A 13,004-nucleotide genomic window follows, 5' to 3' on the forward strand; every position below is an offset into this window, starting at 1 on the left:
AAGAACATCAGACTGAAAGGAAATAACTGGAAGATCAACAGCCAGGATGTATGCCATGATTGTGCAAATATCTTCATGGACTTCAGACTTCATAGGTTCTTTTAACTGAATTAATTGTATTACTGAAGCATTTAGGCGTCATTTATATTTATTTTTTATTTTGTTTCCAGAGCCCTAGAAACTATTTCCCATCCTTTAAGCCCTATTTAAAGCATTTTCTTCCTATGAGGGATAGGCAAGGAGTTCTGAGTTCTCAATAGCAGGTATGAATGGATAAAAACACAGGAAGGATGAGAGCAAGGCCTGAGGCTAACCCATGTCTGGAACAGTTGCCCATAGATAGACCAGCAGCTAAAATCACACACACACACACAGACACACACACACACACACACACACACACACTACAGCAAACTCAAACTCCAGCGCCAAATGCATCTAAGCAGCATTTATTGAGTGCCTCTTACGTCTTGGAAACTAAATTTTTCTCCATTTCACACATCAGTCTTGATTTCTTGGGGTTCTGATCTTTTGAGGGCCCGGCCTATAAGGGATAGAGGACAAGATTGAAATTCACTGAGAGGGGCTGTGACTAGCTCCACAGTATTGTTCTGCTATGACCATGTGTGCAGAGCTCCAGAGGGCTCTCATTACAGTCAGGAAGGCTGTGATTAGAAACAGTTACCTGCTCTAACGGAAAAGTGCAGCGTAAATGAGGACCTGGAACAGAAGCTCTCTCACGTGTGCTAGGCAGTCACTCGGGACTAGAGGAAAGGTAGCAAGCCAAGAGATGCATGTAGGTGTCAGGGTGTCCCCTTCCTGCTCTCTCTCTTCACCCCTTCTTCTCTTCCGGAAAGGATCTGGTAACTGCCATTTACTCCTCCTCTCTCTTTTTTTTTTTTAATATTTTATTTATTTATTTGACAGAGATAGAGACAGCCAGCGAGAGAGGGAACACAAGCAGGGGGAGTGGGAGAGGAAGAAGCAGGCTCATAGCAGAGGAGCCTGATGTGGGGCTCGATCCCATAATGCCGGGATCACGCCCTGAGCCGAAGGCAGACGCCCAACTGCTGTGCCACCCAGGCGCCCCATACTCCTCCTCTTAATTTAAGTTAATCTGCCAGCGATATGTATGCGTCAAGCTCTGTGACGAAATGAAAGGCAGATGGGACATACTTTGCAGGGAAGAGCTACCTTTCTGGTAACCAGAAGCGGTGTTGTTTAAGCAATCTGCTCCCGTTTCCTGTTAACGCTGCCCAGGCTGGTCATGATTATTCCAAAGAGCACCTCTCTGCACTCCCAGGTCTAGCTCTTTGGCTGGCTGTGTTCAGGGATCTGCATAGCTACCACTCTCACAGATGGTCCCACAGACTCTCTGAACGCATGCAGTTTTGCACTAAGGTGGAAGAAATCAATTTTAATGTCAAAATGACTCTTACGCTTAACCAACTAGAAAAAGGTTTTGAAGGACTGTCAAAATGGAATAATTCTGATTTTTATCAGTAGGGAAATCTAATTCTAACGAGTGAAGTTTGCTTCATTTGGGGGAAGTTATCTTCCTCAGAATGTTGGTGTTATTTCCTTACTAAGAGGTAATTAACGCCTTCCAAGTGTTCATTCTTCTTCCAAAACTGAGAAGGACTTATTTCCTGATTCAAAAAGGTTGAAAAATTGACAAATTAAGCACACTTAAATGATGAGTTGATGAAATATTTTCAGCTACTAATTGAATCTCACTCCAATTTCTTGTTTAAAATTTTATTAATTTACAAAAGCAGAGAAATGACACTTTTTTTTTTTTCGGGTGCAGGGTGTGTGCAGACGGTTGCAATTATAGGACCGATCTTTGGTTTCCTGCTAGGCTCATTATGTGCCAAACTGTATGTTGACATTGGCTTTGTAAACCTAGGTAAGGACGTTTGTTTTATTTATTTATTTATTTATCTTAGTCACTGCAGTTTTTTTTTTTTAATGGGGATAGTGTAGAAAATATCAAATTCCCTTTTTATAAAGTGACAGGATGGTAATCTTTCATAAAATGAAAATAATCTGCTGAAAATCTGTCATTGATACATTCACCACATGCGTTAATAAATGGAACATGAAAAACAGGCAGTGGTTAGAACTGGATAACCCCTGGTTTGTCATTCAGGTGTGTCCCTTTTCACTTCTGGTTGGCCACTTCACATGCATTCCGGCATAGTTAAGACTAGAAACTGTGGCTTCCTGTTGGCTCTTGTTGGTTCAGGTGTAACAACATGACAGACATATCAATTGATACTGTATTTTCTAGACTTGCCAGGAAGACCAAGAATTGAAAGTCTTCTGGCAACCAAAATATGTTCTTTACTGTACAAATCTTTTTCAGGTGGAGGCATATGAGAGTGAGCCTACCTTACTCTTTAGGAGAGTGCTTGTGGAGGGAATAAATGGGGGACCTCATCTTTCTGTAGCTATTAATGTGTTCCTTTCCTTGCGAGACGTACCTCCTAGATATGCACATTATGTTTCTTTCTTTTTTAAGAAGTTTAAGAAAGCATTTAGAAACAAGAAAACAAGTTTCATTTTTAAAAATTCTGAAACTGCATTTTGAAGTCTTTGTGTGTTAAAATTAAATGCATTCCAAAAATGGTATTTATTCCTTCATTTATTTATTTGTTAACCTCATTAATTTTGCATCTATTCTATCCCAGGTGCTATTCTACCACAAAATGGTGAACAAAATGGTAGTTGAGCACCTCGACTTCCTGGGGTTTTAAAATCCAGTCATGGAGATTGATACAGATAAGCAAGTGTAGGTGTGATGAGTGGTACAGTGGGAAACAGTTAAGGGGAAGCAATGAAGATACAGTGATGAGCCAGTGTGAACGTTTTACTAAGTATAATGTGGCAATTGAGCCTAGTTGTCAAAGAACATGTGTTTATTTCATTGTTCTCACAGAGGACAGTAGAGGTATTCTATCATAAGTTTTATGGATTCTTATATAGGAAAGAAAAGACACTTGATTTAGTTCAAAAGAACTTCATCACTACTTACCTTTTTCATCAATAAGAAATGGGGTCAAAAATAAAGTTTTGATGATGAATAAGATATTGACATTTTATTTACACATACAAATCTTGCTTCAGACCTAGAATAGCTCTGAAGTATTACTACCCATCCTTTAGTGAATAACATTCTGAGTGTTTTAGACTAGATTGGGACCAGAATGTGTAGGATTTAACTCTTTCTTTGAAAAGAATCTTAGATGTTCAATATGTGGACGAGATACAAGTGGTGCTGATGTTGGGGAGCCAGAGGAAGGCTTGGAGTCCCCATAATTTTCCCTCACAGGGTTCTTGTTTCCTGTCATGGGCCAGGGGGACCCTTGGTAGAACCCCAGGGCAGAGAAAGACCCCCTCCCCCAGGACTTAGACTCTCTATATTTTAAATCTAAGGAAGAAATGAAGAAATGCATCATGTTCCCAAAAAAAAGCACCATGTTTCCTTCAAAAAGCAAGATGATGATCATGTTCAGACTAGAAAGTTATTGTGTATGAATTATTAGGTATTTTTATGATGTGATAGAGATAATGCTAGGATTTTTTTTTTTAAAGAGGCTTATTTCAACTCACTGGCTTTGCTGTATGTGCTATTTAGCCATCCTCTCTGCCTTTCAGATCATGTAACCATTACTCCAAAGGATCCCCAGTGGGTAGGAGCCTGGTGGCTGGGTTACCTAATAGCAGGAATTGTAAGTCTTCTTGCAGCTCTGCCTTTCTGGTGTTTACCAAAGAGTCTGCCGAGACCCCGAAGTGGAGAGGATTCCAGTTCCTCCTCTGAGAAATCCAAGTTTATTATGGATGATCATACAGACTACCAAACGCCTCTTGGAGAAGAGTCAAAAATAATGGAAATGGCAAGAGGTGAGCCCGATTCTCCTTGATTTTGAAGCACTTTCAGTTTTCCTGTTGAGACTCTGTAGGGAATCTATAAATAATACCCCTCTCTCCCCATCATTTGTTCAGAAACATTGAGAAACTATAAAGGAAGCGGAATTGAAGATTACAAAGTCAGCTTTATTACTGGAGAGTGGATTAAAAACATGACCCAAAGTTTTGGTAACCTTCTTGCTGACATTCCCACCCTTACACCACTCAGGTTAGACCTGGCAACGGCCCCTATCTGGGATTGTTGCTTCCCATCAGTCTGGGTGGACAGAAAAGAGTGAATCTTCAGAGCCTGTGGCTTTTTAACAGATGAGATTCAGTCATTTGACAAATGTGTCAGTGCATGTTCCCACCATTGATCAAAGGAGTGAGTGTGGTGCGGGGCACAAGGCCAGAATGCTAACGTGAATTCCTCCCATGTAGAAAAAGAATGGCCATGAGAAAGACTGGTCCCCCACAGTTGGGCCCAGCAAGCAAGATTTACAGGAAATCTTCACATTTCAAACTCTTCAGCTGAATAATAGGAAGAAGGGAGAATGCCAAACTCATTTCTTACCCTAAAGTTCATTAAATTAAATGGAGATAACATTCATGTTTCTTTCTCCATGACCATGATGCAAGTTTGAAGAGGAGAGGCTAGAAAACTGGAGTTCTTGATGTCCTGCCAATGACTTTGAGCTCTGTAAGGAGGGAGTATTCTTGTCCCTCTTTCCTTCTACCCATATCATTGGGAGAAACGTGTTCCTGTCTGACTAATACCTCTAACTGTAATTGAATGTTATGCCTGTAGAAGCAAGTGCCTGTGTCTAGACACGAACCCGACGGATCTCAGCCTTGACTTGTGCCAATGCTTCATTTCATAGTGTGTATGTGTACCACGCCATAACTGCTCCTAATAACTGTGGCAGTGGGACTCGGCCGGCAATGCCCTGGTGCCAAGGCTGTGTCTTCTGCCAAGTGTAACACTGTCTTGAATAACTCCATGTTACTTTTGCCTTATAGATTTTCTCCCATCACTGAAGAATCTCTTTGGAAATCCACTGTACTTGTTATATTTGTGCGCCAGTACGGTTCAGTTCAATTCTCTGTTTGGAATGGTGACCTATAAACCCAAGTACATCGAGCAGCAGTATGGGCAGTCATCTTCTAAGGCCAACCTTGTTATCGGTATGCTCACCTGTCCTTCACACTTGCCACTAGGCACTATCAGATACGTCTCATTAACTTAGGCGTTTTAGAGAAAGCTGTTTTTATGTTTCGACTGAAGGTGATTTATGGCATTTTAGATATGAAGTCAAAAAGTGAGTGAAAAAAAAATCTAGCAGAGTGAAAAATATCCAGTTAAAATGCTGAGGTCGTCTGTGGTACAACTTTGTAGCAAGAATTATTCACAACTGTAAATGAGTGACCTTGAGACTATTACATAAATCGAACATGCATTTTATTAGGAGATTGTGATGCTGGGTATGTGTCTTTCAAGTGAAGCCAAAACCTCCTAACAGCGGCCATTTTACCTGAAGAGTTTCTAGGATTATAAAAAGTGAGTATTCAGGGAGGTTAGAAGGTGTTCATTGCAAAACAAGGTTTGTTTTTGCTCAGAGTTGAAGGACTTCTGAGTCCTGGCATCCAGGTTATTCAAAGGGGCTATGTTTCTAGCATAGCAGATCAGTCAACAATGAGAAAGCTATTAAAGGACAAAGAAAAGTATGAAGAAATGAATGAAGAAGAACCAGAATGTGTAGGTACATAAACATCATGCTTCAAGTAACTGGATACTTTTAAAACCTGGATTAGCTCCCTTAGTCCATGAGAACATCATTTAATGCTTCTGTTTCAAGACATAAATATATGTTATTCCTTTGGACATATTCCTTAATGGTAGGAAACTCCAAAGATTTAAAGACATTTCTTCTTCCTAAAATATTTTAAAATTGTTCTATGTATCTATCTCTGAAAGAGGCCGCTGAACTTATTTCAGAATATGTAATTGTCCCGTAACAATCCTGGATAATGGGCACTTAGCAGATGCTAATTTAATTGACTGTTCAGACTATTCTGCTAAATTATAAATATTAAAGCTATACCACTCAACTTTTACTTTAACATTAATTGGTTCAAATTAAGTTAATTGCATGATTTAATGGTTGACCTGAAGAAACATTTTAGATTTTATTCCCCCCAAAACCCTCTCCATGCCCATCAGTGCCTTATACTGACTTTAACAAGAACAGAAGAGAACTAAAACCTTAGGAGACATTCTTTTTATTTTATTTCAAAATCTCCTTTGTGTTTATTGAGCTATAACTTACAAGCAATAGTTAACTCTGGAGCCCCTAAATGTGTAGCTCAGCTGGATAAATGTTTACACAAAAATCTGTGTAGTAACTATCAGCTAGAATATGGAGTTCATTTCAGAACCACAGAGGGCTCCCTCAAACCTCCTCCTACTCCATACGCTTTCCCAGAGCTAATAATTATCCTGAACTCTGTCATCATAGATCAGCCTCCTGGTTTTTGAACTTTATACAAATGGAATAGTATGCTGTGTACTCTCTGGTGTCTAGCTTATTTCAATCAAAGTGAAATCTATGAGATTCATTCATGTTGTGTATAACAGTTTGATCTTTTTCATTGCTGTGTCATATCCTATCACATGAATATACCACAGTTTATTCATTTTATTGTCGGTGGGCATTTGGGTTGTTTTCTGCTTTTGACTATTACAAATAACACTGCATGACCATTCTATATGTATTTTGGTGGGTGTGTACACAGCGGTTTTTCTTGGCTGTATCTTGGATCAGAACTGCTGGGTCATAGGAAGTATGTATGTTTAGATCCAGTAAATATAACCAAAACATTTATAATAGGGTTGTGTAAATTTATACTCACACTAGAAGTATAAGAACATTCAGTTGCTCCACATCCCTATCATACTTAGTATTGCCAGTCTTTCTCATTGTAACTATTCTTATGGGGTGTGGTGATATCTTATTATAGTTTATTTGCATTTAACTGATAACTAATGACGTTGAGCACTTTTTTGCAGGCTTGTTGGTCATTTCAACATTCTCTTTTGTCAATTATGTTCAGATTGTTTGCCTTTTTCTCTTGAGCTGTCAGTCTTTTTCTTATTGATTTGTAGGGGTAGGTACTTTTTTCTTGATACAAGTTCTTTATTGAATATATGTGTTATAACTATTTTCTCACAGACTTTCAGTTCTTCTTTTCACTCTCCTAATAGTGAGCTGCTTATTTTTAATCAAGTCCATTTTCCAGTCTTTTCCTTTCTCTTTTAAACCTGTTTTAAGAAATCATTGTCAAATCCTAAGGCCACGAAAATGTTTTCCTAGTATTTCTACTAGTAGCCTAAGTGTTTTAACTTTCACGTTTAGGTTATGATACATTTCAGATAGTGGATTTTTTTTTTAAAGATTTTATTTATTTATTTGACAGAGATAGAGACAGCCAGCGAGAGAGGGAACACAAGCAGGGGGAGTGGGAGAGGAAGAAACAGGCTCCCAGCGGATGAGCCTGATGTGGGGCTCGATCCCAGAACGCAGGGATCACGCCCTGAGCCGAAGGCAGACACTTAACGACTGAGCCACCCAGGCGCCCCTAGATAGTGGATTTTTTAAAAAAGATTTTATTTATTTATTTGAGAAAGAGCACAAGCGGGAGGGAGGGGCAAAAGGAGAGGGAGAAGCAGATTCCCAGCTAAGCTGGATGTCAGGCTTGATCCCAAGGCCCTGGGATCATGACCCAAGTGGAAGGCAGTTGCTTAACTGACTGAGCCACCCAGGTGCCCCTGGTTATAATAGATTTCAATTTATTTATTTTTGGTATAATGTCAAGGAGAAGGTCAAGGTTCATTTATCAAAATGAAAAAGCCATCTTTTCCCCATGAATTGCAAGTGATGCATCTTTAAGTGTATGTTTATTTCTTATTATTCAATATGTACATAGCACTTTGAGTTTGAGGGCATTTGATTTGGGTGTCACTAGAATGATAAATACATTTCTGGCTTCAAATTAAAAACATTTATTTCATAAAGAAAAATTAAAAGCATTGTTTGGGGAAAGATATTTATAATAGAAAATGAGATTATATGTTATCTCATTCCTTAATTAGGTAGATAATAAATGAAATACTTTTGCCTATACAACTATTTTTGAGAAAAATTAGCACAGATGAAAGAACTTGAAATTCTGAGAGATTCAATGGCCTGCCTAATAGCATACATATATTATGATGTAGCCAGGAATAAAATTATTTCCCCTGAGTTTTATGTACTCTCTGGATAGAATTATTTTTGGAAAACTGACAAGGAGAATCTAATAATTCTTTTTTAAGTTGTGGGCAATTGATTTCTTTTAACCATAATCCTCTGCACACTCAGATGGTCCCTGAGATCCATCAGAATTTTTTGACTCATCTATCAAGGTTTGTCTGAAATTCCAATTCCTCATAGTTTTTATCATGTCATGTCTATGTATAATTCAAGTACTTTTGTGAGAGATAAGTATTAGTGTCTAATGATTTCAATCATTATAGCTAGGATTCTTTCCTGAATGCATCTTGGTTTCACATTAGTTAAGTATGGAAGAAAAGCAGAGTACGGGTAAGTGGGAAAATGAGTCAATATCCATAACACTTACTTTGATTATCTTTAGAATAGTGAAAATAAATGCCTCATTAGGTTGAAATAGAGATTAAGATCTATAAAATGCATCATAAATATATATAGCTGTCATTCAACAAATACTGTTCTCTCACTTCTTTCTCATCATATTTCTCTCTCTTTTCTCCTTCATTTTTTGGGGGGTGGGTTGGGAGAGGCTACAAAGAGTCATCCTTTCTGTGATAAAATAAGTGAGAAGCACAAAGAAGGCACATTTCCCCTCTGCTCTCACAGAAGGCATTTGACATGACATGGCAGAAAGACTAAACAAATTTTCCTTGTGTTCAAGGGCCAGTTGTTACAATGATGATTTATTTTTGCGGTACATGTTTTGCTATGTTGGCTGTATTTCTAAAGTTTAGAAATAATATTTTCTCATGTTAACTACTTTAATTTTGCAAAGAAAATTAAAGAAAAATAAGCAACAGAAATGTTTCAAATTCAGAGAGGAAGAGGCATATGGCAAAATGATTTTGCTTTTTCGAGTGTGTGGGGTTTTTTTTTTCCCTCATTGCAATTTCCACTGGAAGAAGTTTAGATAGATAACTTAATTTTTCTCCTTTTTTAAAAAGCTTCTCCTATGTAAATGATCTTATGTTTTGCTTTCCTTCTTAATACACAGATTGCAATTATTTAGTCATTTTTCTTAATTTCTTGGAGTTTTTTTTATTAAATAAAACAATACCTAGTGGACATGATACATGACATTGACTCTCATTGACAACAATGATTATCATTCTCCATTCTTGTAGATGTTACACAGACAAATAAGGAAAAGTTATGATAATTCTTTGGGGCAAGTTGCTTATAATAGAAAATACTAATTTTTTGTGGCTAAGCAAGCATAGCAAATTAAATATGTGTTATGATGTGTTCTAGAATTAAGTCAAGTTATATTAAAGATTTGTAAGAAAATGGAAAACAATCTTTTTGTTTGTTTGTGAGGCAGAAAATTCTTTTATTATACTGAAGAAAGATGACTAATTTTACTTCTTTGTCTACACCCAGTTGGCTACATGAGTGTGAAAAGTCCCATAAATTTTTCCTTGCATTTATCTCTCTGTAAAATTCAAATTTTAATATTTATATCTTCTAACATTAGCATAATATTGTGAAGGTCTGTTATATATTACAGAATTTTACTTTGCTGGGAGAAAAGCTCTAAAACATCCCAAAGTACTATTATTATTATAACTTATTATTTTATGTTAATGGCTAAGGCTATCATACATGTGTATGGGAATCAGAATTCTCAAATTATATTGTAATTGAACTGTCCATCTTAAAATATTTTACATGAGTCTCATAACTCCTGTATAGAACAGTAACAAAGAATAAGGTCTTCAGCTTGAATGAGTATACAGAAGTAACAACAACATATTTTTTCTTAAATTTCTCCTAGCTTTCCTGTTATTTGAGTAAATACATTAAATTCAAAAGAAATACATAAATTGAAACAAATTGTGGCTGCTGGTGTAAATTACAACTAGTATTTCCATTTGCAGTATTTAGATGGTAAACGTTTTAAGATCAGCACATTTTATGGTGTGAGTGAAAAAAAGTGTGTAATGAAGAAGTCACAGTGAAATTTCTACTTCATTAACTGACTTAAAAATGCCTAAGATGAAAGAAGAGAAGCTCTCGGAGGCAAGCAGCACATCTTATTTGATGTTCAGGAAATCTGCTATCAACTCAGCTTGGCCCAGCATAAATAGCTTACAGATCCTAGGGATTTTGAAGGGGAGAATCAAGCTGACAGTGTATTTGAAATGTACTACTTCTGTTTTACGGAATCATGTTATAATTCATTTATTTTGAAATAGGAAAGTAAAATATCCAGGAGAAATGTTATATGTGAATAAACTGAAGTTTAGTCATTTAGCACATTTTTATGGAAAACTGCAAGGAGCACAGGATATGATGGTGAGCACAGTTTTTGCCTTGAAGGTGAGATTGGAGGGTGAGGGGTGAAAACCAGATAAGCTAACACAGAATTGTGACAAGGACCAAGACTGCTGCCTGTGGGACCCTGTGCAAGGGCCAGAGGCAGAGGGAGGAAAGGGGTTTCTAATGACCAACTCATGCACCCTGATGCTAGAGATGTCCCTGGAGGCACCATATGGCTGGTGGAGATTGCAATAAGTTTCTAATTAGGAGAAGCCCAGAGAACTCTGGGAGAAGAAACCTTATCTTGGAGTCAGAAGAAAATCCTGTAGAAGAAGGTGTTAATACCTAAATCAAAAGCAAAATGATAAAGAGGTGTTACAAGATGAAAATGTGGGAACAAGGATGGTGTTTTGAAAGGACGTGTATCATCCGAAGCAGATATCTTGTACAGAAAGGACTAGAGCCAAGAGAACACATGAAACTTTCTGGAAGTTTCATGAGAACACAGGACTCTAAGAGGAGGTCAGTCAGGAGAGGATATTCCCGATTTTTAACATTCTGTACTGAGGGAGCAATGCCCTTAGAATCATCTCAGACTCTTCTAGGCCAGATCAGGGTGGGGAAAGTTTAGTGGAAACCCACACAGCATGAAGCTATGAAGGGTATCAAAGGATATCCTTTATGCTATGACTCCTTATGTCCCAGGTTTGGATTGGTATTTTGCAAAATAAATGAAATTCTAAGTACATTCTCTCAAGGTTTCAATTTACAGTCTCGTTTTCAGAAGATGTGTTTTTTATAAACTGCTTTTGGGAGATAGAATTGAAAGAGAGACTAGGACTCTGCCCCTTTTGTGTAAGTCTTAGGTCTATGAGAGGGGGATTCAGTCAAGTGCTATGAACATGTGTATGTAGAAATAGGGACTCAAATGACACACACCAAATCCATGGCAAAGCTTAGCTCTTGAGAAGGAAGATGGAATCTGGAACCGAGAAGGAATCTGTTTTATATATCTCCATATTTAAAAATCAGAAAAATAGGGAGAAAATATTAGCATTTATTAACTCAGGTCATGAGAAACCATGTTTGTTATATTATTTTCCATTATATTCTCTCTTTTTAAAAATAAATAATAATCAGGTTCCTCTTAGTTGAGATTTGGCTCTTTAGGGGCCCAGGATACATTCATCTCTGCCACTTGTTACAGCTACAAACCTCGGTTTAGCTGGGAAAGAAAGAAAAACTAGCACCTTCTCTTTTTTTTTATTTCACCAATTTTGTGTTCTTGCCCCCTTCAAGGCGGGTTGATTTCTAATGCGATCTAGTTTTAATTTTAACATTTACCAATTTAAAATCTAACCAAGAAGTCACCAAAGAGCCTCTTTCCCCACCTTTTCTAACACAGACATGTTCCACTCCACCCACCCATCCCAATATTTTCATGTTTGTGAATCTGATAGATTAAAATGCTAGTAACAACTTAATTGAATGATATTTTTGTGCCATATATTGTGCTAGGAACTTTTCATGTTAGTTACCTCAGCACTATTTTTGTTCCATATTATAGGTAAGGAGACAGGTTTATAGAAGCTCAGAGAATCACCTGCCGTTACACAGCTATTAAGGTGTGGAACTGAGATCCAAACCAGGCAGTTAGGTGTCCAGAATCCAAGCTCTCAACCACTTTGTTGGATCTCTTCCTAGTATTGTTCTAAAACCACATTTATTTGATTACTAGTGAGATTGCATATCTATTTATCAAGAATTCTGTGTCCCAAATCCTTTGAAGGAGAGACAGTATAATGTAGTGATTGAAAGCATGGGGTTTGACATCAGACTCTATATTGTCAACTCTGGTTTTAACACTTACTAACCATGACCATGAATAAATTGCTGCTGAAGTGAAAATAGCAATATGGCTATCTACTAGGGTTGTGGTGAAGGATAAATGTGAGAGATATATCAAATGCTTACCTGAATGGCTGGTACATTATAAGCAAATAGCAAATATAAAAATAGTCAAATAATACATTGTTTTGTTATTGTTATTTTGTTGTTGTGATTGTAAGGAAGGATACCAAACTAAGCAACTAAGAGTCTAAATAAAAATAAATTTTGTTTGGGCCAGAAAAAAAGAACCAAAACTGTGTTTTTGTTCCCTGAATTCCATGTGTCTATTATTGTTTTATGCACAAACTTAAAGAACATCACCTGTCACCTAGTTGCCCTTTGATTGTACCTGTTAATCCTGGGATTAGACCAGAAAGACATTGACTCATTGATTAATTCAGTGTTTATTAATTTTAAATTCTGTGCTTGACATTGTGTGAGGCAGACTTCTGAGACTCTTAGTTGTGCTATCATTCATCTATAACCTAGACACTGATCAAAATCGTGAATGAATATTTCTATAACTTAAAATGACCAGCCAGTCTAATAACTTGTCAGAAACTATTATATAGTTTTGTATAATCTCTTAGAAAGTTTATGTCAGTACACTCAGAT

At 37.2% G+C, this 13,004-nt stretch overlaps 1 protein-coding gene across 3 annotated transcripts in view; it reads left to right on the top strand.

Annotated features, from left to right (window-relative positions):
• The window catches only part of SLCO1C1 (solute carrier organic anion transporter family member 1C1), a 54,104-nt gene that overhangs the window by 25,928 nt on the left and 15,172 nt on the right, over positions 1 to 13,004 (top strand). For all 3 annotated transcript variants that reach the window (XM_040642203.1, XM_040642205.1, XM_040642204.1), the window contains 3 exons: positions 1,811 to 1,909; positions 3,661 to 3,906; positions 4,933 to 5,097. In XM_040642203.1, the coding sequence (XP_040498137.1) occupies positions 1,811 to 1,909; positions 3,661 to 3,906; positions 4,933 to 5,097 (510 nt within the window). The remainder of the gene's footprint in view (positions 1 to 1,810; positions 1,910 to 3,660; positions 3,907 to 4,932; positions 5,098 to 13,004) is intronic.

Source organism: Ursus maritimus, unplaced genomic scaffold (genome assembly GCF_017311325.1).
Source record: "Ursus maritimus isolate PB19 unplaced genomic scaffold, ASM1731132v1 scaffold_26, whole genome shotgun sequence".
In the NCBI taxonomy this organism is placed as follows: domain Eukaryota; kingdom Metazoa; phylum Chordata; class Mammalia; order Carnivora; family Ursidae; genus Ursus; species Ursus maritimus.